The sequence below is a fragment of the Semicossyphus pulcher genome, unplaced genomic scaffold (genome assembly GCF_022749685.1).
Source record: "Semicossyphus pulcher isolate SPU_LCO1_2020_fin unplaced genomic scaffold, fSemPul1.0.p SCAF_15, whole genome shotgun sequence".
Classification (NCBI taxonomy): domain Eukaryota; kingdom Metazoa; phylum Chordata; class Actinopteri; order Labriformes; family Labridae; genus Semicossyphus; species Semicossyphus pulcher.
In genome coordinates, this window is record NW_027211659.1 from 6,507,765 (window position 1) to 6,530,369 (window position 22,605).

The window sequence follows — 22,605 nt, forward strand, 5'->3', positions numbered from 1 at the left end:
TGACGGTCGCTTTCCTTTTTAGACTGTTTGCTTCATCTGAGCGTCGAGTTTGTTTCTTTTTCTTTGGATTTTCACTTATTTTTGAAGTTGTATCTGTAGTCATCCATCTTTTCTTTGTTTGTTCAGCCATAGTAGATTACTGTTTACTCGCAACACTTGCAGAGAGCAGAAAAGCAGCCGCTTAGCTCCGCCTACCCTCTCTGGCAGACCAGCCACTGATGGAAAACGCGTTACTAACTGGGCGCTGCTTGTAATTTTTTCCACAACAGTCACCACAGACAGCCAGTCTGTAATACTGCATATGAAAAGGCTTTCATCAGTGGGCCATAGGCTCGATCATCATTGTGTTACCTCATTCCGCGATAGATAGACTTAACAGACATTTATTTAAATGAAAATCTTTGAGATGATCACTTTAAAGACTGGGGGCGCCTTTTGTAAAGAGATATAGATATGTGCTCACTTTGATGGAGATGGTAGAGAAAAGAAGATGAACAAAGGACAATGGAAGGCACAGAAAGTTTTGCAGTAACAGGACACTGCTGCAGAAAAGGGCGCAGAGCCTCGGCTAAACTGTACATCTCGCTGAGTTGGCCCAATTGATTAGGACCTCTGGGAACAGTATGGCCCATATTAATTCTGCACTGTGTGTGTGTGTGCGTGTTCATGCTTCTTTGTGGATTTTTTGTTTGCGTGTGTTTTGCTTGCTGGGAATTTCAGCAACCAAATGTAAAGTTACTGAGATGACTGCAGCACTTTCTACAAGTTCCACCCAGAGAACTGCAGCGCTAGAGAGAAGAAGCTGAGCACTTGTTATCTTCATTTTAAAGCAGAGTTAGAACAAGAAGGTCTTCTGTTAGATCCTCAATCCACTTGTCTATTTGTTATCATGCAAAATGTTTTGCCACCTTATTTTTCCATACATTCCCTTCTGTCTGTCACTTTCTCTTTTGCTTGTTTTATTCTCATGCTCTGTTTCCCTCCGTCTCTGCCTCTCTCCATCCTGTGTCTATCTTGGGAGACAGAATATAGACAGAAAGCCTAGGCAAGCAAATACTGGTGCATAATTCCGTCTTCACAGCATGCCACTCACCACTCAACCCACTCAGGGTGAAAAAGAAGCTCCTGCATTTAAGTTTGCTCGGAGAAGAAAACCGATAGACACATTTCCATTCCATCTTTTGTCGGGTTTCTTCTTCTCCTGGCTGTTATCCCTCAAATACGTGGGGCTGTTCCAGCGATTCAAGCACCCGCAGTCAGACAGGCAAAGACAGAAATACCAACACACACACAGACGGGGTTTGCATTGCAAGACGGTCAAATAGCATGATTGACAGAGGAACATTCAGCGAGCCCAGTCGATATGTTGCACAGCGGTTCCCTGCTCTGCATGATAAGCTGCCACGCACCACCGCTCCAAATGCAGCTCACTTTCCAGGCCCTAATCTGCAATGCATCGGGGGTTATCTCCGGGCACCCAGACAGAGCATACCTGCAAGGGAATTTCAATCAGCCTCCCCCATATGTAATTAAATGGAAATAATTGCTTCCATTTCCCTTTGTCATCTTTTTATTTTTCCAGCCCGCGCACAGAGCTCAGGCCGCCTCACGTGCACATCATTCTGTCTGTCGCTGCCTTGTTTCTTTTCTCCATTAACAACTCCAAAGTAATCTTTTCTTTTTCTTTTGTTGCCTTCTCCATTCTTTTCTCAAAGTAAGTGGGATCTCATGCTAAATGTGGTTTTCTGTGCTGTACGGTGTGTGTGGTGTAGGTAAGTGTGTTGCTGCCATCATCAGGCAGAAGCATAAAGCTGCACTCCTCCATGAAGTCCCTGATAAAACCTTTCTCTCCGTGCAACACCAGGCTTAGCTCACGCCTTTTTCTCCTTAAATACCACGGGTAATTCCTGCAGTCCTCAAAATCCCTTAACTTCCCAACTGTGTCCTTCTTTCCCTTTTATATCTTCTATTAATCCCTCTCTTCTTCATTCTCATCCCGTGGCTGACTTCCCTCCTTTTACTGTATCTTATCTCGCTCCTCTGTTCTGTGCCTCAACTGGCTTCTTTTTTTTTTTTTACTTCTGTCAGCTCAAGCAAAGTGAAGCCAACGCTGACACCAAAGAGAAGCTCCCACTGCGACTCAGGATCTTTGAAAAGTTTCCCAACAGACCTCAGATGGTGAAGATCTCCAAGCTCCCATCTGATTTCACAGTGCCCAGGATCAGGTACACAGTCGCATGCAGGCAAACACCAAGCCAGTTCATACAGCATGTACTTCTTTAGATCTATATATACTGTATACAAGTCTGCTTCGCTGCTTAGAATCATGCATCAGCATAACAGATGTGTGATCTCTAGCTGCTTTATGCAAAAGTTTAACCCCTGCTATTTAATAAAAATGCCTTTGTTGTTAGCACGGTATTTTGGGCCTCTATGAAAAACATTATGTCATCAAAATAAGTGACTATATCCACCATACCGAAACAGACTGTGGCTGTGACCCAGTCCAGGGGCTGCAGCCTTAGAAGGCCGAATGCGCCACAGAGGCGTGTCGAAGGCTGTCCCAATACTAAGGCTCCTTCAGATGCGACCGATAAATGCGTCCTCCTTTTCCCGGGCCACAAAGGATCCATCGGGTACATCCTTCGCAGCCCAACGTATCCCCAGATTCATTGCGCGCCAATTCAAATGATATGGCGGACTCTTTCGCGGCCGGGGAGTACACTTTAAATGTTTTTGGTTTCAATTCAATCCTAGCGATACAAATGTTAAAAACAGCGAAAGGGACTTGAAACAAATTATCAGTGAAATAAGTTACAGACGCTATTTATGCTAGCTAGTAAGCCCACTAGCTACCTGTTGCTAGGCGACAGGAGCAGCGTTTGGTGACGCATGAATAAGGGCAGGAACAGCTGGTGACGCAAACAGGAAGTCCTCCGTAGGCCAGACCGTCTCATTACAGTTCATCGTTGGCGGTCTACGTAGGCTAAGAATGCCGCATCTCCAGAATTGAGACACAGCTGATATCACCAGATAATCAAGGGGAAAATGAAGTCAGAAAAGCAAAACAAGCAGTAAAGTTGAAAAACCTTTAAATTTAGCCTCCCTTTGCCAACGTTTTTTACAGCACTTACTGTCGTTTTTTGCCTCATGTATTGTTGAGCAGGGAAGCAGTTTTTAGCAGGAGAGCCTAACTGTGTCCAACACAGTGGACCCCATAATCAGTTTAATCATTTAGTTGCTGATTAGTGCACAGCTAGGCCCTTCACTCCCTCAGAAACCCCCCCACCTGCAGCCCATCTGCTGGTTGCTGCAGCAAGAGCCTCCCCTGACAGATTTTGCAGCAAGAATCTGCACCAATATACAATTGTGATCACTTCCATCTTCAAGCATTGGATTTTTTTTTCAGTGGGAAAGCATGCATTACAATCCATCCCTTTTTTATGTGTGTGCTGTTTGTTGTGTCCTCCAGGGAGAGTTTCATGAAGCAGTTCATTGATCGGCAGCAGCAGGACACCAGTTGTTTGTTCCGGCGTCTTCCCTCCGCTTCATCGTCCTCCTGTGACCACTCCAAACGCTCAGCCATCGAAGACAACAAGTATATCGACCAAAAGGTACATTCACGGGCTCCGTCTCTTACTCACTCTTGCTCTTTTTCTCCCACACACACAGAAAGAATGTGGGTATGAAGGTGATAACTTATTTCTCATTAGTATTTATATACAGGAGACAAAGCACAGCAGTAATAATGTTTGTGTGTGGTGTGTTTTTAGGCTTAATTTAACAAACTACAAAGTAATGCACTCACTATTTTCTCTCTCAGCTTCGCAGGTCAATATTTAGTATCCGAGCTCGCAACCTCCTGGAAAAAGAAACTACTATCAATAAAATTCTGCGGTAAGACAAACCTACACCTCCTAAATGGTAAATGGACTGTACTTACATAGCGCTTTTCCAGTCTTCCGACCACTCAGAGCTGCTTTTACTCTTCCTGTCACATTCACACATTCACACACTGATGGCAAAGGCTGCTAGTTTAAGTGCCAAACTGTCAATCAGTCATCACATTCATACCCGTTGGCTATGCCACCGGGCGCAGTTTGGCGTTCAGTGTCTTGCCCAAGGACACTTTGACATGTAGGCTGATGGAGCTGGGGATCGAACCGCCAACCTTCCGATTCCGCCTCAGCCGCACCATTCTTGTGATTTGCAGGTTGTTTTATCGTTGTTTCACATTGTAATGAAATGCATTTTGCACAATGAAATGGGAGCTAGCTAAACTCGATAAGATAAAATGAGATATGTCCTCGTTGGGAACTGGGGTCTAGACTCTATCCCTTCCTACACCTTGCAAAATAAACAAATAAAATGATTAGGTTACGGTAGAATGGACATTCAGCGCTCCGAGCGAGCTGTGCTGTGACAGGTATATTTATTTAAACATGAACGTGTAAACAACATACCTATACCTGTCTGCTGTGCTGGGGGTGAGAATCTCTCTCTCTCTCCGGGCGGGCTGGGATTTGAATTCTCCGCCATCATTACCACACGCCTCCCGGTTGTTGCATTAGCTCGTTTCAGCCAGACTAAACTTATCATTATTATTAATGTATTAAGTGACGTTGCGATGCATTCAAAGGCGCTCCGTAAGAATGTGCGTGCGAGAACACCTAAGAACACGCGAGACCCCATGAGACAGCTGCGGTTGTACTGACTTTTTTCACATCAAATATTGATTTTTATAAATACAAACTACATAGATAAACAACACAAAGCACAACAACACAACACCTCCATCTAATAATTTGCATACACATAAACACCGTCTAACAATAGCTTTATATGTACATGTTGCACAGCCCCCATAGCCAACATCCTATGACCTGGACATAAGCAGGAAGTAATGTGTCATTTTTAGCCACATGTGCAGCCTGAAACTTTAATCTCCCCACTTTTGCTTCTCACTTGTTTGCGTTCTTTTATTACTAATCAGGGCATCATAAGTTTTGGGATTGACACCGTCCTTGGAGATCTCAGCGAGATGTTCTTAATATGCATCGTGTGCAGTCATGAAACACATGCCAGTCATTGTGTGGGTGAAAGTAATAACGTGTGTGCATATTAGATGTAGCTCTCCAGCAGCAGCACTCTGATATTGTTAATTTCTCTCTCTCTCTTTGTCTCTCTCACACACACATAGGCGCACACAGACCCACTTCAGACTCATTTACTGTCACGGTGAGGTAAATGGATAATTTGCTGTTCAGCATGGCAGAGCTGGCACTAAGTGTAGATTAGCTCGACGGCACCATGTCCAATCTTACCCCCCCTCTCCCCCCTCCCTCCCCGATTCAGTCAGTCTGAAAGATAGACAGCAGATCAGCAGTCATAACACGTTCTGTCTGGCCTGCCGTCTTCCACACAAACACACAATTAGGCTCACAGTCGCACCAACGCTGGCAAACACACACATTGTAGCATACGCAGGCACTCATGCATGCTTACTGCCAATAAACAAGTAATCACTCAGAGTCTCTGTAATGATTAAAGTACACACGCTGCTTGTGCCCACAGTGTCATTAGCTCTGTTCTGGTACATGACTCTGCTGTTAGCCAGGACAGACAGGAATGCCCACACAAACACACACACACACACACACACGCTCTGACTAATGGAATGATTGGATCCTGACAGCCTGGATCGCGTCTCTTATGGGCCCAGAATATGGGCCAAATATAGCTTTTTAGGCAGAAACGTGGCGCCGATCCAGCTTTGTTGTCGCACATTTTTTATTATATTGATCAGGGGGACAGAAAAAACATTTTTGTGCTTGTGTTTTGCAGAGCGTGTACCAGACAGCGTATGCTAAGCGGATCTTTTGAAGGCCAGCCAGCCAAAGAACGCTCCATACTCAGCGTCCAGCATCACATACGGCAGGAGCGCAGGTCTGACAGCACACACACACACGTGCAGAAATGCAAACATGCAGTCTTGCGTACCTGCACAGTCGTACCTATCTGCTCTTTGTATCCGCAGGTCTCTGAGACATGGCTCCACCAGTCAGCGGATCAGCCGAGGGAAGTCGCTGGAGACGCTCACCCAGGATGTGAGCACACGCACGCAGATGTCATCACACATATTGTGTTTTAACGTTTCCAGAACAGCTATTCAAACTGCTCAAACAAACTCACAGTTGTATATACTGTATATTCCGACAATTTATTAAAGCCTCGAAGAAATCAAATACCGTAAAATCTGGAATATAAGTCTCACTGGAATATAGGCCTTAGACACAGTCTGTTTTTTGGAGTATCCCAGAGGGATAAAAGTTTTCTATAGCTAGCAAGGAAAACAGCACTGCGGCATATTGTAAATAGGAGACGTTGTAAAGGCTTGGACCAGGAAACAGTTTAATGCGGAGATCTGACGTCACCACTAATAGCGCCATTGTCTGGGTAAAATACCGTAACACAATAACATACCTCTCTGCATTTTATACTGGTACATTGATCGCACAGGTATATAGTCCACTTTTAAGATGGGAAAAAAAAATATTAAAAGTGCATCTTATACACTGAATTTTACAGTCATAGAAATTAACTCTTAAATTGGTCTTTTATAGATTGTCATCTTTCCTTTTTCCCCCAGCATTCAAGTACTGTTCGCTACCGTAACGCACAGAGAGAGGACAGCGAGATCAAGATGATCCAAGAAAAGAAAGAACAAGCGGAGATGAAAAGGTATTCACACACGTTCACACATTTCTGACACAGAAGGGCGACTTTCAGCCCTCGCTGCTTCACTGATACGTTCGGTTTGCTTCGTCTCTGTGATCAGAAAAGTCCAGGAGGAGGAACTGAGAGAGAACCATCCTTACTTTGATAAGCCTCTCTTCATCGTGGGCCGGGAGCACCGCTTCAGGAACTTCTGCAGGATGATCGTTCGAGCACGCTTCAATGCGTAAGAGCAGTTTTATTAGTCTACATATCGTCTCGTTTTGAGTCTCTCTAGGAAGCCACGAACTAGACTTCATAACGATGTCCACAAAAAGCATTTGTCTTTACCAATCTGCCCTTTTCATTTACGCCAATGTAATACTAATGTTAACGATTTATTTATTTGTATGAATTCATTTCTAGATCCAAAACTGACCCCATAACCGGAGCGGTGAAGAACACCAAATACCACCAGCTGTAGTAAGTGTGATGAATTATTGATTCCTGCACTCTCTTATTGATCCGTTGGTTCTACATGAGTGAAATACTTATTAATTATGTAGCTTAATTATCTGCCTGTTGTGCCTCTCCGAAACTGCGGTGAGGACTGAAAATTGTGAGAGTGAAGAGCTGTGAAATAGATTTCAGCCATTACGCAACCTGATTGTAATGCAGCCGAGCACAGAGGCTGATTATTAAAGTGAGAGAAAGTCCTTTTGTATCAGATAGCGCTGGTGCCGGGGGATTTTTTTTTTTTACTGACTACCTGCTGTAGAACAGATTGGTCTGCACACACACAGATTAATTCACTCTCACTTTCTGATACCTCCTCTCACATATCCTCCCTCTCTCTTTCCCTGCCTCCCCCTTTTTCTCTTGAATTATCCTTGAGTGTGGTGGTTTGAAAACCAAACAGCTTTCTTGACCTACTTATGCCTTAACTGTTTCTATGTGCAGATTTAAGACTATGTTACTGTGTGTTACCCTGCAGCGATCTTCTGGGTCTCGTCACCTATTTGGACTGGGTTATGATCGTCGTAACCATCTGCTCCTGCATCTCCATGATGTTCGAATCACCCTTCACCAGGGTCATGCACGTCCCCTCGCTGCAGGTATTAAAAGCAGTTGAATGGAACGAGCGAGCAGATGTGCGATGGGACAGATGTTGTTAACGCTTGTGTGCCCTCTGTTTCAGTTCGGGGAGTATGTGTTTGTGATCTTCATGAGCATCGAGCTGAACCTGAAGATCATGGCCGACGGTCTGTTCTTCACTCCCACAGCTGTAATCAGAGACTTTGGAGGAGTCATGGACATCTTCATCTATCTTGTGAGAAATCTATGCCAATACATAGGCTGCTTAATAAGTGATTTGATCATAATAGATGATTTTGTACTGGAAAAATCCTTGACTTTAAAACCAGTTACATGTTATTTGTCTTATTTGCCTTTTTTTCATCATGCAAAGGACTGATTTATTCTTATTTCTGTGATCTTAAAGTAGAACATGTCTCATCTTAATAAGGAAATGGGACGTTCACATGGTAGTTAATGTAAAAATTCTTATATGGCTGCCATACTGTGGGGTGTCCCCTCTAGGTGAGTCTAATCTTTCTGTGCTGGCTGCCTCCTGACGTCCCTCCTGAGTCTGGGGCTCAGCTGCTGATGATGCTGCGCTGCCTGCGTCCGCTCAGGATCTTCAAGCTGGTACCCCAGATGAGGAAGGTGGTGCGGGAGGTTCTCAAAGGATTCAAGGAGATTTTCTTGGTTAGTAGTAAACCATTAGAGCCCTAGTGATAATGGATTTTTAAGACTGATACCAAAGAGGGTAGTAATTCCCTCATCAATGAAACGGTGGTCATTATTCTAGTAATGGTATAATTTTGAGCTGGAATGAAAATGGACCACTTCTATGTGGCTAATGCGCCAATTTTGCAGATATGAACTTTATTAACGGGGGGGTATTATGCTCATTTCAAGCTTCACATTTCACTCTGTGATACCTGTAGAGTAGCTTAGCATAATTTACAGTTACCTATTTTTTCTCACACTGGTGCTCTGTGCAGGCCCTCATACATCCTCTGAAATGACTCAGCTCTGTCTCTTTATGAAACCCTGCCCCTACAAGCCCGCTTCCTTTGGCCAGCTCTGAAGCCTGCCGAGGGGAAGAGCTCAGTGTTTGAGGCGCGCCTCCTACCCCTCCTACCCTGTGGCCGTGTAACAGAATTGTCGGCAAAGAGTAAACTTCACTTTTTTAATTTGACATTAATGTCTGCTGGTCTTGTCCTTTGGCATAGTAAACACTGATGAGTTTCCTTCTCAGCAAAAGAAACATTTTCTCCGAGACATTCTTAACCAACTTCACAAGCAGAGCCGTTGAGCAGAGCAGTGGAGTGAAAGAAAATGTCAGAGGCAGACTGAGCTGCTGGGTATGCGTGTCCTTAAACTGTGTTTAAGTTCTGCTGTGTCTCAGGCAGATGCCCAAGTATAGAGTTCCTCCACTTTGTGACATCACAAATGGAGCATCTGGAGAAGTCTGTCTGAGAGCAAGCGTCCACAGACTTTTTTAGCAGGGGATTACTCCAACATACCTTTACCTACCGATTTGAAACTTCACCCACATTTAGTACAGACATCCAACATTGTAAAATGATATGTATGTTTTAAAATGTGAAACGGTATAATACCCCCTCTTTAAGGAACATGTAAAAGGATTGGGTTTCATATATCTTATTAGCTCTATTGGCCATCCACATTTTCCATTTGTGTCTGATAGAGTAGCGTAAAAAAAATGTTGTGAAAAAGCTGAGATGTGCTAAAATCTCATATATTTAGGAAAAAGTTTGGCAGTAAAGTATTCATGATTTATGTTACATGGCTTAAAGCATGCAAGAGTACAAGCAGGATTTGTACACTAATGCATCTTACTCACATTTATTGGATTTGTGCCCTTGTTGTTATTACACTCCCTGCCATATCTGGGCTTTGCTTACCTTTTGCCTTTCCTACTAAAGATTTATTACATGCAATAGTTACTATTCTCCCTGCGTCTGACTCAGCTGAGGTCTCTACATCCACAGCTTTCTGACGTCTTTAGCTCGCTCTCTAATCTCACAGGCTTGGATTATGTTGAACTGTCTGCCTTTAAACTCCTGATTGATTCTCCTGCAGGTTTCCATTCTGCTCCTCACGCTAATGCTGGTGTTCGCGAGCTTTGGAGTTCAACTGTTTGCCGGAAAGCTTGCCAAGTGCAACGACCCCCATATCCTTAAACGGGTACAGAAAGAAACATAATCTCTTCACTAAACCATCCCCTCCCATTGCACGATCCCCACAGAGAAGCACAAGATGAATAAGTTTAAGGGCTTTCCCCAGACAAATCAATAATCCAGTGGTACTTTTGTCCTACTTTCTTAACAACAGTCATTAGACTACTTTTATCTTGTGCAATAACAAATCTTTTTAAAGATGTCGTTTTACAGGATAAACTCACGTATGCGTCATGTAAAAACAAGAACATATTTTAAGTTTGCTTTTTTTCAATTTAACTGACTTATTCTAGATTGTAAAACTACATCACTGACGGTCCTTTTTTCTGTTTTTATGGTCCCTTCATTCTGTGTTTTTCTGTACCCTTTTTTTACAGGACGAGTGTCACGGTATTTTCCGAATAAATGTCAGCGTTTCCAAAAACCTCAACCTGAAACTGAAGCCTGGGGAGAAGAAACCTGGTTTCTGGGTACCAAGAGTCTGGTATACAACTTTATTTTATGACTTGATTTCAGGTTTATTTTCTGCAGCCAGAGGTTGACCTCTCCGTTCTGTCTTTGCTCAGGGCCAACCCTCGTAATTTCAACTTTGACAATGTGGGAAATGCCATGTTGGCTCTGTTTGAAGTGCTGTCACTCAAAGGCTGGGTGGAGGTCAGAGATGTCATTATTCACCGCGTTGGACCGGTACTCAAACTTTCCTTACCTCAACTTCTTATGTGTTTTTTTTGCACTGCACTATACTATAACAGTGTAATTACCTCTGTTCCTGCAGATCCATGGCATCTACATCCATGTGTTTGTGTTTCTTGGATGCATGATTGGACTCACTCTGTTTGTCGGCGTCGTCATTGCAAACTTCAATGAGAACAAGGTAAGAGCAACACTTACAGACACAGCTTCCTACTGTTTTAAGTATTATTTGGGGGAGTTTAAACCTTTCAAGGGGAGGTATTATGCTAATTTCAAGTTTCATATTTCACTCTGTGATACCTGTGGAGTAGCTTAGCATAATTTACAGTTAAAAAAACTCCTCGTTTGCTCTGTGTAGGCCCTCATACAGCCTCTGCCTGAAATGACTCAGTCAGCTCCGTCTCTTAAAGAAACCCCGCTGCACTCTGTGACATCACAAAGTGCAGCATACAGAAAAAACTGTGTGAAACCTGGCGTTCACAGCAGACTGAGCTGAGAAGCCTGGGGATTACTTCAATACACTTTCACCTACAGATTTGAAACTACCCACATTTAGTCCAGACATCCAACATTGTAATATTATATAATAATAAAAAAGCATAATAACCCCTCTTTAATATTTACCTTTAGTAAACAGACTCAGTTCTTACTGACAATGCTGCATTTACTTGGTATTCTGTTTATGCAAGCAGGTCAACACCACCTGCCGGATTTAAATGTGTTGTGTCTCCCTCCATCAGGGTACTGCTCTCCTGACTGTAGACCAGAGGAGATGGGAAGATCTGAAGAGTCGACTGAAAATAGCCCAACCTCTCCACCTACCTCCTCGCCCAGGTAATCATACACTAAATACAACACAAACGCATCATCATTTTGTACACAAGACAATAATATCTACCGGATGATGGACTGGTCGACTGAGGGCGCCGGATTAGCTCAGCGGTTAAATTGGCGGCCCCGGGTTCAACTCCCACCCTTGGCCCTTTACCGCTTGTCATCCCCTATTCTCTCTTTCCTGTTTCCAACACTATCCACTGTCCTCTCTCTCGACTGATATATTGGCCGATACAGGCCTGATCTGGGTCCATCACAGATGTAGCTGTATCAGCGTATGTTTTCTGATATGCAGAGAGAAAACAGCTCTCCCTTTGCATTTTAACATTAATGAAAAATCTATTTTCATTCCTTCTCAAAAAGTCCCATAATGCACCACAATATAAGTATTCTGTGAACTTTTCCCTCTAAAATCGGTACCATTATCTTCCTAAAAATCCCATATCAGTCAGGCTCCACAGAGCAGTGATTAAGTATCAAGCACAACATTATGAAAGTCACATCTTTGCCCCCATACCCTATTTGATCATGTGGTTAGCATGCGCGTGTGTGTGTAGGTGGCTGTGCATTATTAATGAGCACCTGCATGATTAATCCATATTTAATAGTCTGTGTTTTTCATCGAGGATTGATGCCTTCAGGGATTTAACATGATACCTAAATGATGACTCGCACCAGTAATGAAAAAGCTGAATAAGAGGGCAGATAACGCGGATGACTCAGTCACTGAATCATGCATGTCACAGCCTTCTGAGGGAAATTTATTCACTGAATGTATCAAGTTTTCACACCTCTGCTGAAGCACACATTTAGAGACAAGCATTGGTTAAAGTTTACTTTAATTTTACACACAATAATACTCTTTCCTGTTATTGGAAAACTGTACATTAACACTGTCCATCTCTCTGTGATTAGAGTCGTGAGAATAATTCAAGTGCCTCGGACGCAGTGTGGGAAATTGCCTGTTAGTACAATTGAGGCTGAGAACTAACAGAAAATCGATGGCTACAGTTTTAGTCAGCAGTGCCGCTGACACCAGCAGTATCAACCTGACTTTGATCCACATCCAAAGGCCCTGGGCACTGGCGCCACTCACTCACTACTGGCAGATCATTACAGCACTGAGCTGGCCTTTCCTCACACAGTCCTACTCAAAGTACTCGCAGAAACTGTCTCTGTGGTCAGCAGTCATGTTTAATCACAGAGTCTGTTGTTACATTTCTATTTCATCTTTGTTAGATAGTAAAATCATTGCTTTGAAGTGGACACCAGGGGCAGCTGGAGCATTCTTTGCAACTGGAACAAGAATTTGTTGACACATGGAACAAGCATGAACTTGAAATGCAAGTGCAAATTTGGAAACCCGCAGTGCAGTAACTGTCTCCTAGCTGAAAGAGGAGAGGTTACAAACAGAGTATAGTATCATTAGGCTGAGTTAAGGTGGGCTTCATTAATGGCCAATCAGCTACTCTCATCCCCTTTTTAAACAGCTTCAGTGTCCTAATGGACCTCACGCAAGACTCTACATCTCCTGTCTGGGAGATGGATTTTTGTTTTAGGAGACGCTGAAATACAGAGTCAGTGTTGAAGCCAGCAACGTAATGGTGCGATAAACAGAAACCGGAGGCACAGTGCATCATTAGCGTGCTTTTTTATTTACCTAATCCTGGCAAAAAGGTGTTTAGATACATAAATGTGTATTAAACCTGCAGGGCATTAAAGCATTTACCACCCTGATGGGAACAACCAAGCAGTCCATGATTGCCATCTGCAGGACAATAAGGGACACTACCACGCATTCAAGCATAAACTGATGATATAAAGAGCTTTGCTGCAGCCTGTGTTGAAGAATACATTTCTAGAGATCTACTAAAGCCAGCTCAACATCTGCAAGACTATTTGTCGAGATGAGATAAGGGCTTAAGTTCCCCCAACGCAGTAAGCAAAGCATTCTTTCACACAATACCTGCTTATTTAAATACTCACCTGTTGAAAAAAAAGATTTTTTAGCCATAGCTGTGCAGGTTGTAACACATTTCTGGTCTTCTATCTGCTTTACAGAAACTGGGGGTTTCCGGGCTAAGATGTATGACATCACTCAACATCCCTTCTTCAAACGGGGCATTGCTGTACTGGTGCTGGCGCAGTCGGTGCTGCTGTCAGTCAAGGTAAAACATCACGTCATTTCATTTTAGTGTGTGTTTATTGTTCTTTTAATCTCTTGTGACTTTTAATTCATTTTGCACATGAAGTAGAATTAAGGTATTTTATTTAGAAATCTGCTAAATACTCATAATCTGAACTGACATGACATATGTGTAAATCTCTTCTCCAGTGGGACGTCGACGATCAAGTCACATTTCCTCTCGCCACCATGTCTGTCGTCTTCACCTTTATATTTGTCCTGGAGGTGAGCCTGTTATCCTCTCTACCTATCCATCATTTCCATGGGTTTATTGGGTTGCCTCTTCTAGATATAAACGTCTGTCTGATGTTAGTTGTTGTCGGTGTTGTTACCCAGGTGACCATGAAGCTGATAGCCATGTCTCCAGCGGGTTACTGGCAGAGCCGACGCAATCGCTACGACCTGCTGGTGACATCACTGGGTGTCATATGGATCGTCCTGCACTTCTCATTACTGGTTAGACAAGTTACTTTCACACAGTAGGAACATTATAGAAATTCAGTGAAGTCGATGTTGACCGTATCATTTCCCCCTGTAGAATGCATACACCTACATGATGGGCACGTGTGTGATTGTCTTCAGATTCTTCACAATATGCGGGAAACATGTGAGTCTTATTTTCTTGCATTCAGTTTATTTCTCCAAAATAAGAATGTTGAAAGAGGATTCTGAATGTCTTTGTGTCTCTGATTAAAGGTGACTCTGAAGATGCTGCTGCTGACTGTGGTGGTCAGCATGTACAAGAGCTTCTTCATCATCGTAGGGATGTTCCTGCTTCTCCTGTGCTACGCCTTCGCCGGAGTCGTTCTCTTTGGAACTGTAAAGTATGGAGAGAACATTAACCGGTAAGCATAAGATGTGCTGTTTAGATCTCCTGTCCTTTCTGCTCATGGGAACTGCAGGCTTTGTGCAGTTAAAGTGCCAGTTTGCCGATTTTCAACCTCAGTCCTATCATGCTATTACAGGGAGCTAAAGCCATTATCGTAGGAAAAAATGCAATTTCACTCTGTGCCATTGGAGGACGCTATCCGCTTCTCCAATGGGCCCTGGAAAACCTCTGCCAGACTACGTAAAACGCGTCATCTGGCGGAGGCCAGGGAGCTTGCTAAACACACTTCCTCAATCTAGGACGCCCACCTCTGATGTCATGTCTTGTTTAAAATCATCAGGTTTGAAATGTAGACTGCAGACCCGAAGATTTTTTAGACGATTCACCGGTATATTCTTGTCAAATTTCTGATTCTGTACCGCTCTGAGCCATGGCCTGCAGCAAAAACAGTAGTATGTTCCTTTCAGAGGGAGGGGCGCAATGCACGCTGGGTGTTGTAGGAATGTAGAATGGGCGAAACCACAAGCTGTTTGTACAACTTTCTCCACAGCTATGGCGCCACTTTCAAATATTATTGCTTCTATCGATTACAGAGAACACCAGCTTTTACTGACAGCGGCTTTTTCCAGGGTTGAATTACTCCTTTAATAGAGTAAAATCAGTTTCTCAGTCTGTTTGTCTCCTCTTATTGCAGGCACGCCAACTTCTCCACAGCGGGCAAAGCTATCACCGTTCTCTTCCGTATCGTCACAGGGGAAGATTGGAACAAAATCATGCATGATTGTATGGTAAGATGGGCTGCAGGTCTGCACACATCTAAAAAGACAACAGCAAAGTACATCCAGTCCGAGTCTTGAAGAATACTTCATTTTGTTTACATGGTATTTTGTTCTGAAAGAGTCACTTCACCTTGATGTTCTGCTGCTACCCCAACACAATTGAAGCAGATGGATTTCTGTTTTTTTGCTGCTTAAAGCTAAACTAGCAGCTACTCGTGTTACTCTGAGTTGTTGTGGATACTCACAGACTTCACTGTCAGCACTTTCACTTCAAATACTTTCTAACAAAGAAAAGAAACTGCTGACGTGGCGTTCCTTTTCCTTTTTATGTAATTTGAGTGAACTAACCTTTTTTACCGTAACATCACAGGGAATAAGGGAAATGTTTTAATGCTGCTTACCTTGACCTAAAAGAAGTGTTGTTTTTCCTCCCTCAGTTGCAGGCCCCTTTCTGCACCCCGGATAATCACCGCTACTGGGAGACTGACTGTGGCAACTACGCTGGAGCGCTGATCTACTTCTGCTCCTTCTATGTCATCATAGCTTACATCATGCTCAACCTACTCGTAGGTCAGTGTATTCACGATATTAATGACACTGTGGGAATCAACCCCGTGCATGCGTGGGTTCACTCCGGTACTCCGGCTTCCTCCCACACTCCATGCTCGTTTGGTGACTCTAAAAGTGCCCGTAGGTGTGAGCGTGAAAGGTTGTCTGTCTCTATGTGTCAGCCCTCTGATTGACTCCCGATCAGTCCAAGGTGCACCCCGCCTCTCGCCCAATGACAGCTGGGATAGGCTCCCCCGCGACCCTGAACAGGATAAGCTGTATAGAAAATGGATGGATGGACTTTCAATTGTGTGCCAAAAAACAAGTTTGCTTCACACCACTGTTACATTTTATGGTTCAGACTTTTATAGATGTTGGGGTAATGTTCCAGGCAGTAAATGTAAGTCGATGCGATGTCCTCAGGGACTGAAACAAGTGTGTGCATGCATATAAGCCAGTAGGAAGGATGATAAACGTATACTTTGGCAACAGCAAGAGCTCCATTTAATTTTCAGTCTAATGCTTCGCAACACTGCACAACTCATAAAGAACACTTGCCAGTAGTTTTGTCATCCCTCCCAGGAGACAACAAAGAGTTCCTCCAGAGACGAGAGTTTAGTTTATTACAGCTTATTATCGGCACGACGATGAAACCCCTTCATGCAGAAAATGTTATTTCCTTCCAAGTAAATGGAGGGAGGTATAAGTAGGATCAAAATGAGCTTCAGATAGGAACCAAAGCATCCGTGTACATGTCTTTGAATGTAACCTACAGTGCACATTCTCTGTGGCTTTATCTGAATCATTCACTTTTATATGAGCTGTAATCTGGTCTGGAAGGACACAGATGGTGAAGCATTAACCGCTGATACTTATCATGATTTGAGAGCCACCACTGACCTTTTACAAAGAAAAACGACAGACACAAAAGAAGGAATGCATGAAAAGGAAAAGAGGTGCAAAAGTGATCATGGCTTCAAAAAATACAAAGATATTTAGAGCTTTAGAGGGCAGCAGACCGATATCGCTCTTATACCCCTTACCCACTGAAATTAGGGCATTGACGCAGGTTTTTCAGACCCGGGAAGACCTGCTTATAAATGTTGATTGTCTCTTTTTCCCATTGCCAGTGGAGTATACTCCTGTCGGTCTCTTTTCTGCTGCGTCACCGTCTCACGTTACAAACGCGCTGGAGACAGGGTTGTTAAACAGTGAAGATGTTACGGTGGTTAGGTCTTTATTGTATCCGCAAACTTGCCGTCGACAAATCTGGAAAGATGTTTGAGCGCTGCTTGGACGGAGTTATCGATGGAGCATAGCATCACGCTGGAAAGGGGGCGGAGATTATCGTGTCGACACAGGTTTTGTGTTCCCATCAATGCTGATCGGAGCCGGGCAGAAATTACCCGGGTCTACTGCAGAGTCATTTGAATGCCAGGTCTGAATGCTGATTGTTTAAGCAAAAAAGGCAGGTGTTAGCAGGTGTTAGCGGGTGTTAGTGTGTTTTTTTGACCAGTGGGAAAGTGGCTTCATGGGATCTTTGCATCTGTGAGTGTTAATATCGCTTTCTATTGCTGCAGCCATCATCGTGGAGAACTTCTCCCTCTTCTACTCCACCGAGGAGGACCAGCTGCTCAGCTATAACGACCTGAGGCACTTCCAAATCATCTGGAACATGGTGGATGACAAACGCGAGGTGAGAAATTAGCAATAGGGAGCAGGATTGGAGACACAGCGGAGGGGAGAGGGTGGCGATCGTACGGCTATGAGCAGAGGACAATATAGAGAAGATGAAAGCAGGAAGAGGGCTAATAAGAAGGCCTGAAGGGAGTGAAGTATAGGGTTGAGTAATAGGAGGAAAAGTAATGAGAACAGTGGGTGCTGGATTAAAAATGTAGACCCCCCCTCGCATTTGGCTATGATATCTTCTGGATGTTCTGTACTTATTTTCAGTTTTATGACATAAAGAAAATGTAAGCAGCAGCCCAAGTGAACGCTTTGTCCTCGAAGCTGGATGCACTATGGACCGGTGGAGGCAGTGTGATGCTTTGCGCCAAGGTCTGCCTGGGAAACCTCCAGTCCTGCACATTCATGTGGACTTTGTGGTTCAGAGATGGTTTGAGGAACACGACAACAAGTTCAAGGTCCTGCCTCGGCCTCCAGATTCTCCAGATCTCAATCATCTGTGGGATGTGCTGGACAAACAAGTCCGATCCATGGAGGCCCCACCTCGCAACTTACAGGACTAAAAGGATCTGCTCCTAACGTCTTGGTGCTTCCTTCAGGTGTCTCGTGGAGTCCATGCCTCAGGGCTCTTTTTTGTGTAAACATGTTTGTAAAGAATCAAATTGTCATGCAGCCAGAGTAAAGAAGGTTGTGTCTTCTTTCTCTATACTTGTTGCATTAGCCTTATATTCCAGGCTGTAGGTGGATTAAATTGTATTTGTGTTAAATTGAAGTAGTTAAACATTCTGTGTCAGTATCGCAGACTTAAGTCACTCTCTTCATTTCTGTGACCTCCACGAATGTCTCCGCAGGGCGTCATCCCGACATCCAGAGTAAAGTTCCTGCTCCGCCTGCTCAGAGGCAGGCTGGAGGTGGACCTGGACAAAGACAAGCTGCTGTTTAAACACATGTGCTATGAGATGGAGCGACTGCACAGCGGAGGAGATGTGACCTTCCATGATGTGCTGAGGTAACCAAAGAAAACAACGCACACTGATGCATTTAAGCATGACTCACTAGGATGAGAAATGTATTAGTGCTTAGCTTAATTAACTTTTATGTCCAATCTGTACTAAGAATAGGAATATACAGTATATAAATGTTGAAGAACAAGGTCTATATTTTGCACTGGAAGTAACAAACTGTGTAAAACAGAAATGCTTCTTAAGAGAAATGATGTCTGAATGTCTTCAATATCTTATATTCCTCTGACTGAAACAAATCATTTTGAGGACTTGAAGTCCTCCCATCCCATCATTTCATGATTGAAAGTCTCTAAACTTCAGTTAGGTTGGTGCAACGTTGACTTGCACAGCTTGCACCTTTTGTTAGTGGTGTATTTTTTATTTTGAAGCCTGTGATTACTTAATTCTAAAGAAGAAATCCCACTAAATATGTCTCTCTTCTGTGTCTGTATACGTGTGTATGTGCGCTCGTGTCTGCAGCATGCTGTCGTATCGCTCAGTGGACATTAGGAAGTCTCTCCAGCTGGAGGAGCTGTTGGCCAGGGAACAGCTGGAGTACACCATTGAAGAAGAGGTTGCCAAACAGACCATACGCATGTGGCTCAAGAAGTGCCTCAAAGGCATCCGAGCGGTTAGTCTCCCAACACAAAACACACAAACATGCATTGTGGAAACACACTTATTCATTAGCAACACACTGTACAAGTACTGTATGCCTGTATGTCACACGCTGACCACATATGTCCACGTGCCGAAGCAGCTGCAGTCGTGTTGCATCTTCCAAAGCCTGAGAGAGAGCCAGCAGCAGGAGCTGAGCCGCCTACTCAACCCCCCCAGCATAGAGACCACCGTGCCAAGCGAAGACCACAACGCTAACAACCCAGACAACCCCTCGCAGCCTGAGGTAAAGCCCCGCATCCATACCAACACTGCGCACACACTCGCACATCCTCACAGCTGGATGTTTAGCAGGCACATCATAGGATCTGCAGGTGTGCGGTTACACTGTCTCCTCTTTGTTTAGATGAGTGGTCTCCAGCAGCTCCTGAGCCCCACGTTGTCAGACAGAGGAGGCTACAGGCAGGACTCCTCGGACCTGGGGAGGCCGCAGAGGAAGCTGGGACAGTGGCGGCTGCCTGCAGGTGTGTACACTTCTGTATGCTGTGTGTTTGAAGTGGCACTGTCTAAGGACGTTTTGTTGAAGTGATTTTTACATAAAACATAGATTAAATGATCACTCGAGTGTGTTTCTCTGCCAAGGAAAACATTGACTTTATGTGACCTCATGTCACATAAAAGTGTGTTAGTGTTCAAGATTTGTCAGTGAAACAGTCTTATTTACAAAACAGTCTGACTGATTTATCAGTTGACCGATATAGGTCTGTCCTGTAATTATTTTTTCAGAACTTATAAAGCAGAAAATAATCCTCCGGGGTTTTAGAAAAGGTGTCATCATGTTGTTTGTCCAGTGGAGCGTGCTCCGACTCAATCATTTACAAAACACTCGCAACTGTTTTAGTTGAATTTATTTATTTATTTTAAGTTACATGTTTTAGAGAGCAACCTTCTGAGTACGTTTGCATGGTCATATATAAGGAGCACAATCCACATAGAAAAAGGCTCTGGTTTCATTTCTGAGATTCGCTGCCCTATATCCCCCCTGAAAATCTGATATCTGTATCGGTGCCGGTACTGGTATCAGTGTTGATTTCGTTAACAAGAATTATGATGATAAATGTTCGTCAACAACTTTTTTTTCATGAAGAAGACGAGACGTTGATGAACTAAAAATAGATTGTTGAAAATAAAAACTCAGGACTAAATCTAAAATCTAAAATCTATATTTTACCCCACTGTGCGTCTAATCTGTCTGTCAAAATACAAGCAATGAAGTCCTGTAACTGGTTAACTTGGTCGAGGGGCTTGTGCAGATCCTCCTGAATCCGACCCAGTCATTCAGGTGATGATCTCGCAACAAGTATCACACAGGTGGTTGTGAACGTTCTCTTCGGATTTCTGCTTCGATCTCCGTGCACACTTACAGAAAAGGGCCGTCTTACGCGTCATTTGATGCTTTTCTTCCTCGCTAAAAGGAGCGATTATCGGCTGTCTGCTACAGTCAGACTGTTTGAATGAGAAGTGATGATATGATTAAAATATAAAACGTTATTTAACAACCAACACTGCTGCTGCAAATAAAACCAGAGAGGAACGTGCAGTATGTGCTCCTGAAACTGCACGGCTTCGTTCTGTGACTTTACATACATATCGTTGTGTTCCAGAAGTTTCCATAAACAAATCTGACCTCAGCTGAAGATGTATATTGCCCGTAGAGAACATCTTCAGGAAATAATTAATGAAAGGATACAGATTGAACCTGTATCAGGCTGATGGTGTTAACCCGGCCTTAGCTGCCAAAATGAACACTGATTGGTATCAAAACTCTTCGATCTGTCGGGCTCTACTTTCCGGAGCATTTTAAAAGTGAAAGACAAAGAAATGCAGAGTCAGTGTGACTTCTCTGTTTTTTGTTTACGCTACATCAGGTCGCACAAGTGTCAAGTCCATCGTGTGCAAGATGAACCCCGTCAACGACGAGGCGTCTTCGGGGTCGGAGGTGAAGAAGTGGTGGACCCGTCAGCTGACAGTGGAGAGCGACGAGAGCGGCGACGACCTCATCGACATTTAGAGGAGGAGGTTCAGCACATCCTGCCGTTTTTTACAGATGAGCTGGGTTCACGCGTTTTCTTCTTGCTCTCCCCACTGATCAGTGACAACAGCGCTTTTTTTCTACTCTTTTTTATTCAGGTTCAGAACTGTTCGGAGAGGCTGTGAGTGCAGATAATCAATGACACATTCAGTTAGCAATTATCTCATACCTGTCAGTTAGGTATTACTTTCTCTCTGTGATGTCCACTCATTATACTTCTACATTATACTGAGTTTTTTCTATGCAGAATCACATGTTGTTAAAGCAAACTTTGACAGAAAGGGACATGTTGCATTCATGAAGCTGCTTCTGCACCGTGTTTTCTACCGTTCTGCTGCTTTAGGTCGGCGTTTTAAGCCGCTTACTGTGTTGATGCAGCTACAACATGACGTGTTGTCGTTTCATGTCAATGCTTCGTCCCTCTTTCTCTGTGTGAGTCCACATTTCTGATAACGTCTCTTTGAGTCTTCAGTATTAATTGTCTAAATGTACATTTTCATATAGTCACTTTATACCTAAAGCAGCGTCTTGTTCTCGTTGGTGGAACGAGAATAAATCAACTTTTAGATTTATGACTGTGAATGTAATTTAAAGATCTATCTTATGTATTTGTGTGGAGTTTAAACATGAAATATTTTGTAAATTATTATAAATTATTATCAAGTATTCAAATATTTAATAAAGGCCTACACTGTGAGGCATTTATGAGCAAATGAATTGTAATATTTCTTGTTCTTTACATCGTATAGTTTAAGCAGAAAGTCCAAAGAAACATTTTTCCACATTAAACAGCTCCAGAAAAAACTAAGAGACCACTGCGAAGAAAAGTTTTCTCTGGTTCTATTTATAGGCTTGTGTTTGTGTTTAATTCACTTTTGTTTTCTTGTAAACATTTCTCCTCCTTCCCAGAAAAATAGTCTCTTTTATTTGCAGAAAATGACGACTGGTTAAGATAACCAAAAGATGCAAAAAGATGTTTTTCAGACCTTGAATAATAAACAAAAACAACTTCATGTTCATGTTTAAACAACAGAATACTAATGTTTTAACTTTAAGATCAGAGATCAATATTTGGTGTAATAACCTGGTTTTTAATTACAGCTTTCATGCATGTTGCTGTTGGGTGACTTGGCTTGTGACCGTCCATCCTGCTCTTCCATCCTGATCACATTCAGGAGGTTGTCAGTGATCTGGATTGGGCTGGTCATGACATGAAGAGAGAGATGCTGATTTAAGGAACATTTGGAGTGGTCTCTTAATCTTTTCTGGAGCTGTACATGATAATGTATGTTAAAATATTAGTCATAAAGTAACATGTCCTTATGGAGTCATAGGAGTGCCATAAAAAAGAAT

The 22,605-nt window shown here is 43.2% G+C and overlaps 1 protein-coding gene across 3 annotated transcripts in view; it reads left to right on the plus strand.

Annotated features, from left to right (window-relative positions):
- Positions 1–22,019, plus strand: part of nalcn (sodium leak channel, non-selective) — an 88,213-nt gene extending 66,194 nt beyond the window's left edge. For 2 of the 3 annotated variants that reach the window (XM_069663115.1, XM_069663113.1), the window contains exons 17-45: positions 2,089–2,225; positions 3,473–3,614; positions 3,824–3,897; positions 5,845–5,946; positions 6,038–6,107; positions 6,650–6,741; positions 6,839–6,961; positions 7,141–7,197; positions 7,709–7,829; positions 7,913–8,044; positions 8,314–8,481; positions 9,886–9,990; positions 10,361–10,467; positions 10,550–10,670; positions 10,759–10,857; positions 11,417–11,510; positions 13,572–13,678; positions 13,846–13,920; positions 14,032–14,151; positions 14,234–14,302; positions 14,392–14,540; positions 15,219–15,312; positions 15,741–15,873; positions 17,433–17,548; positions 18,390–18,547; positions 19,023–19,173; positions 19,300–19,446; positions 19,567–19,684; positions 21,089–22,019. In XM_069663115.1, coding sequence (XP_069519216.1) covers positions 2,089–2,225; positions 3,473–3,614; positions 3,824–3,897; positions 5,845–5,946; positions 6,038–6,107; positions 6,650–6,741; positions 6,839–6,961; positions 7,141–7,197; positions 7,709–7,829; positions 7,913–8,044; positions 8,314–8,481; positions 9,886–9,990; positions 10,361–10,467; positions 10,550–10,670; positions 10,759–10,857; positions 11,417–11,510; positions 13,572–13,678; positions 13,846–13,920; positions 14,032–14,151; positions 14,234–14,302; positions 14,392–14,540; positions 15,219–15,312; positions 15,741–15,873; positions 17,433–17,548; positions 18,390–18,547; positions 19,023–19,173; positions 19,300–19,446; positions 19,567–19,684; positions 21,089–21,231 — 3,324 coding nt within the window. In that variant the 3' untranslated portion in view covers positions 21,232–22,019. The remainder of the gene's footprint in view (positions 1–2,088; positions 2,226–3,472; positions 3,615–3,823; positions 3,898–5,844; positions 5,947–6,037; positions 6,108–6,649; positions 6,742–6,838; positions 6,962–7,140; positions 7,198–7,708; positions 7,830–7,912; positions 8,045–8,313; positions 8,482–9,885; positions 9,991–10,360; positions 10,468–10,549; positions 10,671–10,758; positions 10,858–11,416; positions 11,511–13,571; positions 13,679–13,845; positions 13,921–14,031; positions 14,152–14,233; positions 14,303–14,391; positions 14,541–15,218; positions 15,313–15,740; positions 15,874–17,432; positions 17,549–18,389; positions 18,548–19,022; positions 19,174–19,299; positions 19,447–19,566; positions 19,685–21,088) is intronic. The other variant, XM_069663114.1, reaches the window with a different exon arrangement.
- Positions 22,020–22,605: the final 586 nt, after the last annotated feature.